The sequence below is a fragment of the Salvelinus namaycush genome, chromosome 26, assembly GCF_016432855.1.
Source record: "Salvelinus namaycush isolate Seneca chromosome 26, SaNama_1.0, whole genome shotgun sequence".
Taxonomy (NCBI): Eukaryota; Metazoa; Chordata; class Actinopteri; order Salmoniformes; family Salmonidae; genus Salvelinus; species Salvelinus namaycush.
In genome coordinates this window covers 33,900,024-33,917,238 of record NC_052332.1, presented here as the reverse complement: position 1 = coordinate 33,917,238, position 17,215 = coordinate 33,900,024, and the positions used below count along the sequence as shown (strand labels likewise).

At 40.4% G+C, this 17,215-nt stretch overlaps 2 protein-coding genes across 2 annotated transcripts; both read left to right on the top strand.

The window, feature by feature from the left end:
• Positions 1–2,369: 2,369 nt before the first annotated feature.
• Positions 2,370–13,724, top strand: LOC120021103 (pre-mRNA 3'-end-processing factor FIP1-like). The gene is made up of 14 exons (XM_038964743.1): positions 2,370–2,378; positions 3,363–3,469; positions 5,133–5,191; positions 5,292–5,402; positions 5,510–5,640; positions 8,315–8,454; positions 11,010–11,109; positions 11,236–11,380; positions 11,514–11,537; positions 11,771–11,828; positions 12,166–12,203; positions 12,315–12,492; positions 12,617–12,793; positions 13,054–13,724. The coding sequence occupies exons 1-14, from the start codon at positions 2,370–2,372 to the stop codon at positions 13,175–13,177; spliced, it is 1,401 nt and encodes a 466-aa protein (XP_038820671.1). The 3' UTR covers positions 13,178–13,724.
• An 835-nt stretch (positions 13,725–14,559) lies between these two features.
• On the top strand, positions 14,560–16,913 carry LOC120021598 (ADP/ATP translocase 2-like). Its single transcript, XM_038965397.1, has 4 exons — positions 14,560–14,766; positions 15,604–16,087; positions 16,180–16,320; positions 16,472–16,913. The coding sequence occupies exons 1-4, from the start codon at positions 14,656–14,658 to the stop codon at positions 16,627–16,629; spliced, it is 894 nt and encodes a 297-aa protein (XP_038821325.1). The 5' UTR covers positions 14,560–14,655; the 3' UTR covers positions 16,630–16,913.
• Positions 16,914–17,215: the final 302 nt, after the last annotated feature.

Here is a 17,215-nt window from a genome sequence, read left to right as displayed (position 1 = left end):
CAACGCTGCGTTTTGGTCCGACCCTTACTCCTCCTCCTCATCAGAGGAGGAGGCATTAGACAGCCGTTACAGGTATCTTTTACTTTTGTACATGTCTTACTCCTCAAAAGTCGTCTTTATTCTCGCAAAAAAACCTCCTGTAGCTTATTTTTCAAATTGTCATGTTTCGTTTCTAAATGTCTGCAAAAGAGTGAAGATTTCCCGCGAGAGAGTAACGGTTAATGTGATTGGATGTTAATTATTTGACTATGCTACCTGTATTTGACATTGTGTTGTTATTTCGCTGAACACTAGATGGTTGAATTTTATTTTTGGCAGTGAAACGAGGCTACTCAGGCGAGAAAAAACCTCACCCAAATGTATAGCCCTGTTGGAAAATGTACTGTTTGAAAATGTGAAGAAAATGTTTTATATATATATATATAAAAATGTGAATCGCATTGCGAGTACCCCAGTTTGGGAATACCTGCCCTAGAGCACACAAACTATACATACCTCGGCCTAAACATCAGCGCCACAGGTAACTTCCATAAAGCTGTGAACGATCTGAGAGACAAGGCAAGAAGGGCCTTCTATGCCATCAAAATAAACATAAAATTCGACATACCAATTAGGATCTGACAGACCTGGCTCTCAAGAGAAGACAGGCTATATTCACGCTGCCCAAAAAATGAGGTGGAAACTGAGCTGCACTTCCTAACCTCCTGTCAAATGTATGACCATATTAGAGACACATATTTCCCTTAGATTACACAGACTCACAAATAATTTTAAAACAAACAATTTTGATAAACTCCCATATCTATTGGGTGAAATACCAGTGTGCAATCACAGCAGAAAGATTTGTGACCTGTTGCCAAAAGAAAAGGGCAACCAGTGAAGAACAAACACCATTGTTAATACAACCCATATTTATGTTTAACTATTTGCGCATCACTACTACGCTGTATATAGACATATGTATTTATTACTTTAATGTTTACTGTAAATGTGTTATTGTTTATTTCACTTTTGTTTATGATCTATTTCACGTGCTTTGGCAATGTAAACATATGTTTCCCATGCCAATAAAGCCCCTTCAATTGAATAGTTAAAATACAAGGACTGGTGAAGGCACTAGGACCCAGGACCTTTTGTTTTGCCTTTTGAATGCCACTCTACTAGGAGGCGGGTGTTGTTGGGAAAGAGGTAGGCTGTCTGTCATAGAGGTTACTATCATCAGTTCGTGATAATTAGCGGATTTTGATGACTTGATAATGGCAGAGGTGTTATCAGGCACATGATATGTTATAGGCTTTTGCTATTCGGCAAACACTGGCGGCCGGACAAGGTCGAAAAACGGAAAAATAGACCACGCATCTAATTTACACCATGGCTACTGAGTTGACCATTTCAGAATCAGCAGTCCGGTTGAGTGAGCCCCATCAGGTTGAAGACGAAGAACATTGGCTGTATGGGGGTGAATATACAATGTATCCACATGGATACACAAGGCATGCGCTAAACAGTTCCTTCCCTCTGATGTTGATCAAGATTAATTGAGACAGTTAACAAACGCACAACACCAACCACCGGCTTCACCGCTGATGCTCAAAACACATAGGAATTCTGCGCATCGCACATTTTTGCACATCTAGTGGTGTCTTTTTTGTCGAGTGTTTTGATTTATCTTAGGATGCACACCTAAGATGATTTTATCATGTACATTTTCCCCTGCAAAATCTGCAGTATGGTTTGGCAGCTCAGCCCAAAACAAATTAGCTCCAAAACGCTCTTGTCTTAAATGCTAGGCGACTGGCAGTAAATGCATCGACCTTCAATCATCATGTCATCTTTTCTTAGGGGAAAACACCAAGAAACAAAATGTCCCCGAGGGTTTGCCGGGGTAAGAATGTATCTTTCCTGCTCACTTGATCCTCTCACCCAAATTCACTCAAGGCACATGATGTTCCACATATTATTTGACATGCTATTACAATGTAACTACAATAATTTCCCCCTCTGCTTATTAGGCCTGGTGACTCCCTTCAGCTGACTTCAATGGGCAATACCGAAGAGAAGGCTGCTGCATCACAGGCATGACATGGGGGCAATATCATCTACATTTCTTATCACATAGATAAATAGTTAGTTCTAAAACGTTTTCACAATGTAGGCTAAAGAGTTCCCAATGTATCTTAACAGCTGTTGTAAGTTGTTACATAATAGTACACCCGGTGTTATTAGTTGCATAGCTTTTCTCTCTGAGAAAATAGATATTCCTAAACCTCTGATGGTTCATTCATACTGTAACACAGCGATGAGATCCAACCAATAGAAATAGAGGAACCTCTCATAGGCAACCAATGAGGTGTGTGTTGGTTTACGTAATGGTGCAGGTGTGAGCGTTCATTTTGTAGTGTTAACCCTATCAGTCCCGAGACTCCAGCAAAAATCTGCTTATCTGACTTTCATTTATCTGCATGTCCAGACTTTATATTTAGCCTCACAATGATGTGTTGTACCATTTTCTTTTCAGGACAACCAGGGCTATAAGTAGAACACAAAACTATTTTACATAAACAGTTGTATTCATGCGTTTTATTGACAAATGTCAATAAAAAAACAAGGTCGGTCAAAGCAAAAATTTGATAAAAATGTATTTATATGAATGCTGTAATTACAGAAATGGTTTGCTTACTGGGAAATGAATATCCAACTTGTCAGTGACAACTGTTTGGAGTTTGGAGTTCATGACAGCAACTATATGTGAGCTTATTACAGTATTATAGACCCTATGTCCTGGGATTTCCTATGATCTATGTAGAAGAACCCCTTACCTTCTAACGACTCTTCCCTTACAAAAAAATATTGTAGTTAGAGTGCTGTATAACTGCAGTATGCTGCAAATACTGCGTCCAAAATAACACAGTTTTTTTACTGCAGTAATTTTGCAGTGTAACTGCAGTTAAAGTGCGTTAAACTGCAATTACTGCGTCCAGAATACCACAGTCGACTGCAGTTACTGCACTTTTACGGCATCTTCAAAACTCCAATCTTTGTTTATAAGGGTTGTGTAGCTTGTTAGAGCAAAACACGCTTGTGTTTGTGAGAGTCATCTTTTCATAGATAGCTTTTAATAGTTTGTAGCGTAAACCATTCGGACCATTCGGGATCTGCCCTTTTCTCAGAAACACCGCTTTAGCTCAGCCCCCGTTAATCACACAGACTAATGGTTGGTATCTACGGATGCAGAAGAAATAGACTAATCCAATGGTACAACCTACTGTAGCTCAAACACACAATGTTTAAAAGGGGATAGAAGTCCAAAATGGGCAACTCAACGGGGTTAATGTTACTATGCTTCTCCCTTTTTTCAACAGGAAGCCAAAGGTACTGAAGGTGAAGAGGAGGAGGACAGTGACAGTGATGACGATGATGACGTCAAGGTCACCATTGGTAACATCAAAACTGGTGCACCTTCCTACATGTAAGTGTACTTGCTCACCCCGAGAGACAGTTGCTTTTCCAAAAAACTGTGTTAAGTCAGAGGGTTAAATACAGAGCCTTCAGAAAGTATTCACACCCCTTGACTTTTTCCTCATTTTGTTGTGTTACAGCCTGAATTTAAAATTGATTACATTTAGATTTTATGTTACTGGCTTACACTCAATACCCCATAATGTCAAAGTGGAATTATGTTTTTAGACATTTTTACAAATTAATACAAAATTTAAAGCTGAAATGTCTTGAGTCAATAAGTATTCAACCCCTTTGTTATGGCAAGCCTAAATAAGTTCAGGAGTACATTTTTATCTGTAAGGTCCCTCAGTCGAGTAGTGGATTTCAAACACAGATTCATGGTTTTCAAATGCCTCGCAAAGAAGGACATCTATTGGTAGATGGGTAAAAAAAGCAGACATAGAATATCCCTTTGAAGATGATGAAGTTATTAATTACACTTTGGATGGTGTATCAATACACCCAGTCACTACAAAGATACAGGTGTCCTTCCTAATTCAGCTGTCGGAGAGGAAGGAAACCGCTCAGGGATTTCACCATAAGGCCAGTGGTAACTTGAAAACAGTTTCAGAGTTTAATGGCTGTGACAGGTGAAAACTGAGGATGGATCAACAACATTGTAGTTACTCCACAATACTAACCTAAATGACAGAGTGAAAAGAAGAAAGACTGAACAGAATAACAAATATTCCTTAACATGCATCCTGTCTGCAATAAGGCACTAAAGTAAAACTGCAAAAAATGTGGCAAAGAAATTAACGTTATGTCCTGAATACAAAGCATTATGTTTGTGGCAAATCCAACACCACACATCACTGAGCACCACTCTTCATATTTTCAAGCATGGTGGTGGCTGCATCATGTTATGGGTATGCTTATCATCAGAAAGGACTAGGGAGTTTTTTTTATAAAAAGAAAATGGAATAGAGCTAAGCACAGGCATAATCTTAGAGGAAACCCTGGTTCAGTCTTTTTTCCAACAGACTCTAGGAGACAAATTCACCTTTCACCAGGACAATAAACTAAAACACAAGGCCAAATATAGTTGAGTTGCTTACCAAGATTACATGTAATACTCCTAAGTGGCCTGGTTACAGTTTTGACTTAAATCAACTTTTAAATCTCTGGCAAGACATAAAAATGGCTGTCTAGCAATGATCAACAACCAACTCGACAGAGCTTGAAGAATTTAAAAAATAATAATGTGCAAATACTGTATAATCCAGGTGTGCAAAGCTCTTACAGATTTACCCAGAAAGACCCGCAGCTGTAATCTCTGCTAAAGGTGATTCTAACATGTATTGACTCAGGGGATTGAATACTTACGTAAATTAGATATTTCAGTATTTCATTTTAAATACGTTTGCAAAAATGTCAAAAACATGTTTTCACTTTGTCATTTATGGGTTATTGTGTGTAGACAGGTGAGGGTAAAAAAATTATTGAATACATTTTGAAATCAGGCTGTAACACAACAACATTTGGAATGTCAAGGGGTGTGAATACTTTCTGAGGGGCTGTGTATACTGCTGTAATTAATAATAATGACAGTATCACACTTGATTTAAAATCTGGGGGACTAATGAAGGCCACTGGATACATTTTAAAGAAATCTTTCTGAATCTCTGCAGGGGAACGGGCATGAACCTGAGCTTGAAACCAGCTCGTGGCTATGCCTCAGCAGCAGCCAGTGAGTGAACTCGTCCTGTTTTGGGGGATTATTTAAGGTGGGCAATAATGGTTTTATTGTATTTGTTGACTAATTCATGATGTTACTGTTTTGCTACAAGTTAAGCTGCAGCCCAAAGGGATAGATATAGAGACACTAGGGGCCTTCAATGGTGCACCAGTTGTGGAGGTGGAAATGGACATCTTTGAGGACAAACCATGGAGAAAGCCAGGTAAGGGATTTGCTTACGTATACTGAACTGACCGTTTGAATCTTTGAAATAAAATTGCTGCAGATTGTTACAACATCAATTCATTATTTTGTATGTTCTGTCTCTAGGTGCCGACCTCTCAGACTACTTCAACTATAGTTTTAATGAGGAAACGTGGAAGGGATACTGTGAGAGACAGCGCAGACTACAGCTTGGCCTGGAGCCCAGTGCTCCTCTCAGTTTTGAAAACAAGATAACAGTGAGTCCTCAAAACATTGATTAATTATACCAACTTCTCACACTACTGTAAAACTTTGTGTTTGTCTCCAAACAGTGATGGTTAAGAGTAATGAACCTTTAAGCTAGAATCCTTAAATTATACAATAACATTTACATTTTACATTTTAGTCATTTAGCAGACGCTCTTATCCAGAGCGACTTACAGTAGAGTGCATACATTTCAATACATTTTTTACTTATTTTTTTTTTTACATATTACATATTTACATATTACATACATACATACATTTTACATACTGAGACAAGGATATCCCTACCGGCCAAACCCTCCCTAACCCGGACGACGCTATGCCAATTGTGCGTCGCCCCACGGACCTCCCGGTTGCGGCCGGCTGCGACAGAGCCTGGGCGCGAACCCAGCCCAGCCTGGGCGAGAACCCAGAGACTCTGGTGGCGCAGCTAGCACTGCGATGCAGTGCCCTAGACCACTGCGCCACCCGGGAGGCCCTAACAAAGCGCCACCCTGCCTCAGTTTTGGTAAAAAGCTGAGAGATGGCCCTGGAGAAGTGTAACCACTCTCAAATTCATAGACAAAGCTACAAAGTTATTATTACAAATTATATTTTTAACAATGTTTTCAGGCTATGTAGTATTTGTTTACATTTACATTCTTTACAAACACTGGAGTGAAACAAGCTTATATTTGGGGTTCTGATAGGGTATGACAGTTGAACTAAGCTCATGAGGCATTTATAAGTTATATTCTTCAAGAATGAATGGGTATATACAGTGCATTCAGAAAGCATTCATACCCCTTAACTTTTTCCACATTTTTGTCATTTGTCTACACACAATACCCCATAATGTCAATGTGGAATTATGTTTTTAGATATTTTTACAAATTAATAAAAAATTAAAAGCTGAAATGTCTTGAGTCAATAAATATTCAACCCCTTTGTTATGGCAAGCCTAAATAAGTTCAGGAGTAAAATTGTGCTTAATAAGTCACATAATAAGTTGCAGGGACTCACTCTGTGTGCAACAATAGTGTTTAACATGATTTTTGAATGACCACCTCATCTCTGTACCCCACACATACAATTATCTGTAAGGTTCCTTAGTCGAGCAGTGAATTTCAAACACAGATTCAACCACAAAGACCAGGGAGATTTTCCAATGCCTTGCAAAGAAGGTCACCAATTGGTGATGGGTAAAAATGGGTAAAGATGGGTAAAAATGTAAAAAAGCAGACAGTGAATATCCCTTTGAGCATAGAGAAGTTATTCAGTACACTTTGGATGGTGTATCAATTCATCCAGTCACTACAAAGATACAGGCGTCCTTCCGAAGAGGAAGGAAACCGCTCAGGGATTTCACCATGTCAATGGTGACTTTAAAACAGTTCCATAGTTTAATGGTTGTGATAGGAGAAAACTGAGATGGAGCAACATTGTCGTTACTCCACAATACTAATCTAATTGATAGAGTGATAAAAAGAAAGCCTGTACAGACTAAAAATATTCCAAAACATGCAGGTGCTAAAGTAATTCTGCAAAAAAATGTGGCAAAGTAATTCACTTTTTGTCCTGAATTCAAAGTGTTATGTTTGTGGCAAATCCAATACAACACATTACTGAGTACCACTCTTCATATTTTGATGCATAGTGGTGGCTGCATCATGTTATGGGTATGCTTGTAGTCGTTAAGGACTGGGGAGTTTTTCAGGATGAAAAAGAAATGGAATGGAGTTAAGCACAGGCAAATCCTAAAGGAAAACCTGGTTCAGTCTGTTTTCCACCAGACACTGGGTGATGAATTCACCTTTCAGCAGGACAATAACCTAAAACACAAGGACAAATCTACACTGGAGTTGCTTACCAAGAACACGGTGAATGTGTCTGAGTGGCCGAGTTACAGTTTTGACTTAAATCTGCTTGAAAATCTATGGTCAAGACTTGAAATGGTTTTCTAGCAATGAACAACAACCTTGAAGAATTTTGAATAAAAAAAATAATAATAATTGGCAAATATTGTACAATCCAGGTGTGCAAAGCTCTTAGAGACTTATCCAGAAAGACTCACAGTGTGTAATCACTGCAAAAGGTGATTCTAACATGTATTGACTCAGGGGTGTGAATACTTATGTAAATAAGATATTTCTGTATTTAATTTTCAATAAATGTGCAGACATTTCTAAAAGCATGCTTTAACCTTTTCATTATGAGATGGGTGAGAAAAAAAAATATTTCATTAATTTTGAATTCAAGCTGTAACAAACACAACAAATGTGGAATAAGTCAAGGGGTATGAATGCTTTCTAAAGGCACTGTATCATTAATTTATAAGTCAAAAAATGTATGTAGAAATTAATGATTCTAGCTTTAATCATCAAGAAAGACAGGAAATATAGTTATGTGAACTGAAATAAAATAGACTGGCCCAGCCAAGGTAAAGCTGCTGTTTTCTGTGTCAGATTTCTCATCCCACACTTAAATCAAGACCAGACCCCACTGGATTTGGCCCCAAGTCAAATAATACATTAATAATTCCATTGGTAATAATATTACTAATGTTAATATAAAATAATAGTCTATCTTATTTCTAAATGTGATACAGTACTAACATAGATTTGATTATATTAACAGGGATATTTTGCAGGTGGGAAATAATTGGATAATTGTTTTATTTTCGAGGTTCAGCAGGGAAGGGCAACCACTTTAGAAAAGGATACCGAACTGCCTTCCATCAAGCCTGATTACAAGCCAGATTTTCCCCCTGCTTCAGTCCTGGCCCTCGCCGCCAACAGACTGAAGGCAGGACCCCCACCTAACAGGTAAACATGTAAGAGGGATTCAGACTGTTAAACAGCCATCACTAACAGAGAGAGGCTGCTGCCTACATACAGACTTGAAATCATTTGCCACTTTAATAAATGGATCACTAGTCACTTTAATAATGGCACTTTAATAATGTTTACATATCTTGCATTACTCATCTCATATGTATATACTGTATTTTATACCATCTATTGCATCTTGTCTATGCCGCTCTGTCATTGCTCATCGATATATTTCTATGTAAACTCAGCAAAAAAAGAAACGTCCCTTTTTCAGGACCCTGTCTTTCAAAGATAGTTCGTAAAAATCCAAATAACTTTACAGATCTTCATTGTAAAGGGTTTAAACACTGTTTCCCATGCTTGTTCAATGAACCATAAACAATTAATGAACATGCACCTGTGGAACAGTCGTTAAGACACTAACAGCTTAGAGACGGTAGGAAATTAAGGTCACAGTTATGAAAACTTAGGAAACTAAAGAGGCCTTTCTACTGACTCTGAAAAACACCAAAAGAAAGATACCCAGAGTCCCTGCTCATCAGCGTGAACGTGCCTTAAGCATGCTGCAAGGAGGCATGAGGACTGCAGATGTGGCCAAGGCAATAAATTGCAATGTCCGTACTGTGAGACAGCGCTACAGGGAGACAGAACGGACAGCTGATCGTCCTCGCAGTGGCAGACCACGTGTAACAACACCTGCACAGGATCGGTACATCCAAACATCACACCTGCGGGACAGGTACAGGATGGCAACAACAACTGCCCAAGTTACACCAGGAACGCACAATCCCTCCATCAGTGCTCAGACTGTCCGCAATAGGCTGAGAGAGGCTGAACTGAGGGCTTGTAGGCCTGTTATAAGGCATGTCCTCACCAGACATCACTGGCAACAACGTTGCCTATGGGCACAAACCCACCGTGCTGGACAAGACTGGCAAAAAGTGCTCTTCACTGACGAGTCACGTTTTTGTCTCACCAAGGGTGATGGTCGGATTTGCGTTTATCGTCGAAGGAATGAGCGTTACACCGAGGCCTGTACTCTGGAGCAGGATCTATTTGGAGGTGGAGGGTCCATCATGGTCTGGGGCGGTGTGTCACAGCATCATCGGACTGAGCTTGTTGTCATTGCAGGCAATCTCAACGCTGTGCGTTACAGGGAAGACATCCTCCTCCTTCATGTGGTACCCTTCCTGCAGGCTCATCCTGACATGACCCTCCAGCATGACAATGCCACCAGCCATACTGCTTGTTCTGTGCGTGATTTCCTGCAAGACAGGAATGTCATTGTTCTGCCATGGGCAGCGAAGAGCCCGGATCTCAATCCCATTGAGCACGTCTGGGACCTGTTGGACCGGAGGGTGAGGGCTAGGGCCATTCCCCCCCAGAAATGTCCTGGAACTTGCAGGTGCCTTGGTGGAAGTGTGGGGTAACATCTCACAGCAAGAACTGGCAAATCTGGTGCAGTCCATGAGAAGGAGATGCACTGCAGTACTTAATGCAGCTGGTGGCCACACCAGATACTGACTGTTACTTTTAATTTTGACCCCCCCTTTGTTCAGGGACACATTATTCCATTTTAGTTAGTCACATGTCTATGGAATTTGTTCAGTTTATGTCTCAGTTGTTGAATCTTGTTATGTTCATACAAATATTTACACATGTTAAGTTTGCTGAAAATAAACGCAGTTGACAGTGAGATGACGTTTCTTTTTTTTTGCTGAGTTTATATATTCCATTCCTTTACTTAGATTTGTGTGTATTATGTAGTTGTTGTGGAATTGTTAAATGACATGTTAGATATTGCTGCACTGTCGGAACTAGAAACACAAGCATTCCGCTACCATTGCAATAACATCTGCTAACCATGTGTATGTGACCAATAACATTTGATTTTATTTGAAGAAAACCTGTTAATAAAGTTATGCTTAAATATGGAAGTAATAACCTCTACATGTTCAAGCATCACACCAACTCAGTCTTGTCTCCCACAATATTCCAATGTTCCAGCTTAACAGTATGTATACAACGTCAGTTTGGCATAGAGGAAAGGGCGGAGTTGGGACATTCGGCTTTCTTACGTCACTGCCTTATCCGCTTTTTGCGTTATCAGCTTGTTGCCCTAACGTAAACATTCCCGGACACAAAATAGTAGCTAGCAAGATGGAGATCACAGGGGTTATTTTTAATGAGTGCATTTCGCAAGTGGCTAGTTTGCATCAACCACCTTCACTAAAACCACTGCAAAGGTTTTGCCTTCAAACTTTGGTTTCGAATCGTGACATTCTGGCATATCTGCCTCGTGATTTATTGGCTTTAAACATTTTTTTGTCTCAATCATTAATCCCAGACCAAGTGCTGTTGCTGCCCTAGGTCTGGGATCTCCGAGACTAACTCAGATCTGGTACAACATTTTCCTCAAAAGAACTGGATTGTAAATAGCTACGCTTGTTAAATACTTATTTTACACTTGGTAGAGAAAGCATGTGAAGCATAAATGGCTCCTGACTGCAGTGAGAGAGAGTACAGATGTCTGTCATCTCTTTCTGTAGGAAATTGGGTGGAACTATTGATGTGATTGGTGGACAGACAGGAGCCATTCGCCGGGTTGAAGGCCGAAGGAGGGAAATGCAGGAACAGAATCCTATCCAGGTTAATCTGTTCACACATTCAGTGATTTTATTTGATGAAGTCAAAGATGACTGCAGGCTAAGGAGTGTAAGACACACACCTACACCTATTGTTCTGCATCATTCAATGTTCTCAACAACTCTGCAGGTGCTCGGAGACCATGGTAACAAGGTACAACCCTTGGTTCCACCAGCAGGACCTCCCCCTCCTCTTCCAATGGGTATGCCCCCACCACACTTCCTGCATCCTCCTCCACCAGTATCTGGTATGCCCCCACCTCTTCACCCCCCAGGTAAGGTATCATCCTTTATCCAGACCATGAATGAAAGCATACCAAATGCATAGTCTTGTGATATGATAAGGAGAGCCATGAGAAATTATAACATAATGTTATAATACCTTTACATGTTTGGTCTCATTCTCAGGTATACCCCCACCTTCCATTACAGGTACGTTTTTATAGCTGGACCACAAAACTCTGTGTAGTCCTTAGTTTCTCAGAGGATGTAAGAGAAATGCATTTTTATTGTAGTATGATAATATTATACAACATGCTTTGAAATGGCTGTAAACATACATAACCATTCATCTAGAAATGTAATCTGAATGTGTATGCTACATAGTTATACTCAAGATCAAATATTTGTTGTTTGGTGAGGATTACATACTGCTTTTCCCCTAGGCCTGTTCCTACCTCCCCTTGCTCCTCCCCCTACCTTGATGATGCCACCTGTGGATAGGTATGTGAGAGTCAGTAGACTAATTAAAATGTACTAATGCATTAATAAGGCAATACGTTCAGACGCTGCTCTAAAGCCACATTTAATAGTCCTGTATTAGCAGACCAATATAGCAGTCTGTAGCACATGCTAAGAAATCTTTCTGAAACAATTCGCAGCACCCCCACCCCCAAACATCTTCCTGCAGCTCTACTATGGACTGCAGTGAGGCGTAAGACTCCGAGAACTTCTGTTTCATAAGCAGTACCAGTCAGAGCCTCTCTTTACTCTGCCGCGTTTGTGTGAATGTTTAAGTGATGGTCTTAATCCTGACAATTTGTCCTTCCCTGAATTACAGCAGTAGAGCCCCTCTTCCTTTTGGATACAACAGTGGAGGTATGTATCGTGGTTACCTGGCAGGTTCAAAATACAATTGTCATGCCTTATGCTCCACACATCAAATAACTTCCTCTTGTATTGCAGTTAATGCAGTGTATTTTCTTTCAGAGTCAAGCTTCATTAGCTACCCTCCAGTCTCATCATCACACATGCCTTGGGGCTCTGTGCTGGAGAAGGGGGGGGAAGACAGAGGACGAGGGCATTGGGAGTACCAAGGAAGTCATAGAGAAAGAGAGAGAGAAAGGGATCAAGAGAGAGATCATACTCCAACCACCAGCGAATATAAGTGCGTAAACAAAGAAAAAAATGTTAAACAGTATAGATACAGATCCATTTGCTTATGTTTTGTGGTGAAATTGAACCTTTCGCATGCCTAAACTTTCTCTCATCTGTCTTGATATCTGGCCTAGTGAGGATGACCGTTACCACTACTACAGCCATGATCGAGAGAGTGAGCGAGAATTTGAGCACAGTTACCTTCATGTTCATGACAGCAGCGGTAGGCGTAGCAGGGAGAGGGAGGAGCATCAGCGAGACAGACGCCATCGTGACAAGGAGGAGAGTGGTAAACACAAGTCTTCCAAACGGTGAGGGAAAGTTAGTATTGTTAGATTGAGAAAAAGGAAAATGCAGTAGGACAGAATTTGTGGTTTATTTCAAATATATTATGCACACTGGTTAGGTTTTACTTTACTGGCCTACATTTACGAGATTGATGAACATAAGCTCCATTGATAAGCTTGTGGTTCTTTTTAACTAGCAATGTGTGGTTACTCACTTTAAGTCTTAAGATAAACGCTTACAAAAATGTTAACAGAATGATATTATATTATGAATTTCCTTACAGCAAGCAGCATGATGATGAGGGGGAGGGGCATCGCAGACACAAGCACAAGAAAAGCAAACGCAGCAAAGAAGACAAGGATGTCCCAGAGGATATGTTGGGGTGTGGGGAAGAGCACAAGGACTGAAAAAAGCAGAACATTGCGGCTCCATGGCTAGATCTTAATCTTTGTAAAAAGAAAATGACCATGGCTAGACAATTTTGATTTCTTGTAAGGAGAAATTTAATATGAAATGTCCATTTCAAGTGAAGTGATTGGAATCAAGAAAGAGATTCCAATCTAATGGCTTCTTAAGTTGTTTCAATGGTGTGTAGCCTAAAATACAAGTGTAATCATACTAGAATTATGATTTTTACTCATGCATTGATCATGGACATTCTCAACTGGATCATTACATTGTCCAGATTCATAATTGTCACTGTTAGGACAGGCCCCATCTTGCTTTGTCATATTGTAAATATATAGAATGTAATTTCTTTGCCAGAAGCCATTTCAAACACTGTGTTGATACCACTTTTTCTATAAAAAATATTAGTTGATACAGATATGTCATTATGTAGATTAGATTCAAACTATAAAAATGTGTCCTATCTTCTGACATTCTGGCACAGAGTAGCAAGGTATAATATAATATAATACTGTATACTGTCGCCTCTCTTTACATTAAACAAAATCCTGACCTGGGCTTTACTATTTTTTTGTGATCTGTGACCATCGACCACTTAAACTATGCGTAGCGTAGTTTGTAATTACAGCAGCGTTTGAGGCCTTGCTTTATTGCATGGATCTTTTCCCACAATTCACCCAATAAAAATACAGAAAATTCACATTTTGACTATGTCCAACAATTGCATGTAAAGTAGTGGTGATGAACCGTCAGGTCATGGTACTGTAGACTTCTCATTTGACATTTGTTACATTTTGAAGGATGCGAAAGAGAGAGAAAAGGATCAAGAGAGAGATCATACTCCAACCACCAGCGAATATAAGTGCGTAAACAAAGAAAAAAATGTTAAACAGTATAGATACAGATCCATTTGCTTATGTTTTGTGGTGAAATTGAACCTTTCGCATGCCTAAACTTTCTCTCACCCCTTATTACAAAGGCATTCGGGGGAGGTAGAAGTTGCACCTTCCATTGATACAGGATCAGATATATTTTAGGTCCCATTGATTGTTGAGATTAAGGATGGGTATGACGATCTAATCCTAGATCTGGGTTGTCACAAATTACCACAGCCACAAAATCGTAAAAATTCATGAAAACAAAATGTTCCTTTTTTCTCTTCAGTTAAGGTCAGGGTTAGGCATAAGGTTAGCTGTGTGGTTAGGATTTAATCAGATTTTAAGAAGATACATTGTAGACATAATTATGATTTTGTTCTTGTGGTAACTAGTGACGACTCTAAATCTGTGATTGCGGATAATTTTTCCTCTGCGCCTATCGTCAGATGACAATGGAATATGAGTTCCCGCTGTGTCTCGCGATCTGCTGAATTCATAAAATTCCTACGCGTCTATAAAATCGGCCATTTCGTGGTAGGCCATCCGCTGTTGCAGGGCAAGTGTTCTTCTGTCTGCAAGTCAATTTATAACATCGCACAATGAATGAGACCGCAGTTTCATTTGCCAAGGATTTCTTGGCTGGTGGCATCTCCGCTGCCATCTCCAAAACGGCGGTTGCTCCCATCGAGAGAGTCAAGCTTCTCCTTCAGGTAGCTATTGGTCCATGACTAGCTAAAGTTATGCCGCCTCTGCTGCATGGCAAGCATCAGCTAGCTAACTTAGCTATCTGTTATCACTGGCTAGAGAAATGCACGCTGCTTATCTTCCTTGCGGTAACGTACATCTAGCTAGCTATGTCTTTTCAATGTCTTAAGACTATTATATTGATTTGATATGTTTAATAAACGCAGGATGGTTATCTAGCATCTTCTGCTGGTTGTCATAATTCGAGGTCATGAGATGTTTCAAATGACCTACACGCTAGCCGGCTGGCTAACGCAGTCAGTCATTAGCACAGGTTGGCTAGCTCGGCCACACAATGCTAACGTTAGCTAGCTAACAAAGCCAGGGCCAGTCTATGACATTGGGCAATTCCTCTTTCTGGATGGCACCTGATATAGTTATTTACACAACTCATTTACATGTAACAATTTAGTTACGTTACTCGACTAACTAGCTTGGTTTCGTAGTAAATCATACCAGTAAAATATACGTTCACGACATGAACAATCGAGCAGTTGGGTAGGTACTGCAGCCACAGTGGTAGAACTGAGGTTAAACTAAATACTTGGCTGGCATTGAAAGTCTGCAGGGTAATTTGACCGGCAAACCGTAACTACCAAGTGTTGGTCTGTCTTGTTCAATTAAATAGTTGATGCAAATCGTTAGCAACCAGAAAGCCCTGATTTAAGCAGGTGGCAAGGTCGAGTTGAGCAGAGCTCAGGGATGACTGCAGGGCAGAAAACGTCAGCTTTACCAGCATGCATTTAAGGGTTTATTTATTTTATCATATACGTGTAATTCAAGTGTTCTCCTATTCTTAACAGGTCCAACATGCCAGCAAGCAGATCAGCAAAGAAATGCAGTACAAGGGTATCATAGATTGTGTTACCCGCATTCCAAAGGAGCAGGGCTTCCTTGCCTTCTGGAGAGGTAACCTGGCTAATGTCATCAGATACTTCCCCACCCAGGCCCTCAACTTTGCTTTCAAAGACAAGTACAAGAGTGTCTTCCTTGACGGTGTAGACAAGCGAAAGCAGTTCTGGAGGTACTTCGCTGGCAACCTGGCCTCTGGTGGTGCTGCAGGAGCCACCTCCCTTTGCTTTGTCTACCCTCTTGATTTCGCCAGAACTCGTCTGGGAGCTGATGTCGGAAAGGCTGGTGCGAGGGAGTACAACGGTCTGGCAGATTGCTTGGCGAAGACGTTCAGGTCTGACGGTATGAGGGGTCTGTACCAGGGCTTCGCAGTGTCTGTCCAGGGCATCATCATCTACAGAGCTTCATACTTTGGAATTTATGACACTGCTAAAGGTATAGACTTTAACACTGATAACATCTTTTCACAGAAAGCTGTCGGTGTCTGTCGTTTTGTGCGATATGTAATATTGTGTGGTATGTAACAGGTATGCTGCCAGACTCCAAGAACACTTCCATCTTAGTGAGCTGGGCAATCGCTCAGTCTGTAACTGCTGTGGCCGGCCTGACCTCCTACCCCTTCGACACTGTCCGTCGTCGTATGATGATGCAGTCTGGCCGTAAAGGAGGTGAGTTTTCCTCGTCACCCAAACCGTCCAGTGTTGCCATGTTTAAATGGTTAGGGAGAAATTGTACATCTGGAAGACTAGGAGAAACATGCAATTCCAAATACAACTAAATTGGCATTATGTCCTAACTTGCGTCAACTTTTTTCTCCAGCTGATATCATGTACTCTGGTACCATGGACTGCTGGAAGAAGATTGCTCGTGATGAGGGTGGCAAGGCCTTCTTCAAGGGAGCCTGGTCCAATGTTCTCAGAGGCATGGGTGGTGCCTTTGTGCTGGTCTTGTACGATGAGCTAAAGAAAGTCCTTTAAATTATTGTTTTTTAACATCACTGTTGAATTTACATTAAATGGCTAAATGTAACAACTTTCCACTCCTATGGATCCTGCATTCTGCCTTATTTATGTGAACCAGCTAGTGGTCTGCTACTAGTTGAGGGTGGCGGCTGTAAGTTGTGCATTTTATCTTTCAAACGTTCCATTCTCATTTACCAATGTCATTCCTGTATAAGAAACCTCAAATACTACTCCTGTCCTCCAGTGGGTATGTTTCTAACCACCACTTGAATAAATTCATTATAATGGACAAACCTACACTGGAATGATGTCAGTAGTGTTTTTTTTTAATGGGGGGGGGCTGCAAAGTTAACTGTTCTATTGGTATGCAGGTTTGTTGAATGTCTGGGTTTCAGAGATTATGGGAAATGTGCACTGATTGGATAATCAAGTGCATGAAGTGGATTACACCACTTACAGCTATAGTTGTGCTTAACTACTTAGCCTTATCGCCTACTTAGCCTCTGACTTATGGCTATGGTTATAGTCTACTACATTTAAAATGAAATTACTTTACCAGTGTTTTTGCATGTAATAAACTGTTCCAGGATGTTTTCAGCAG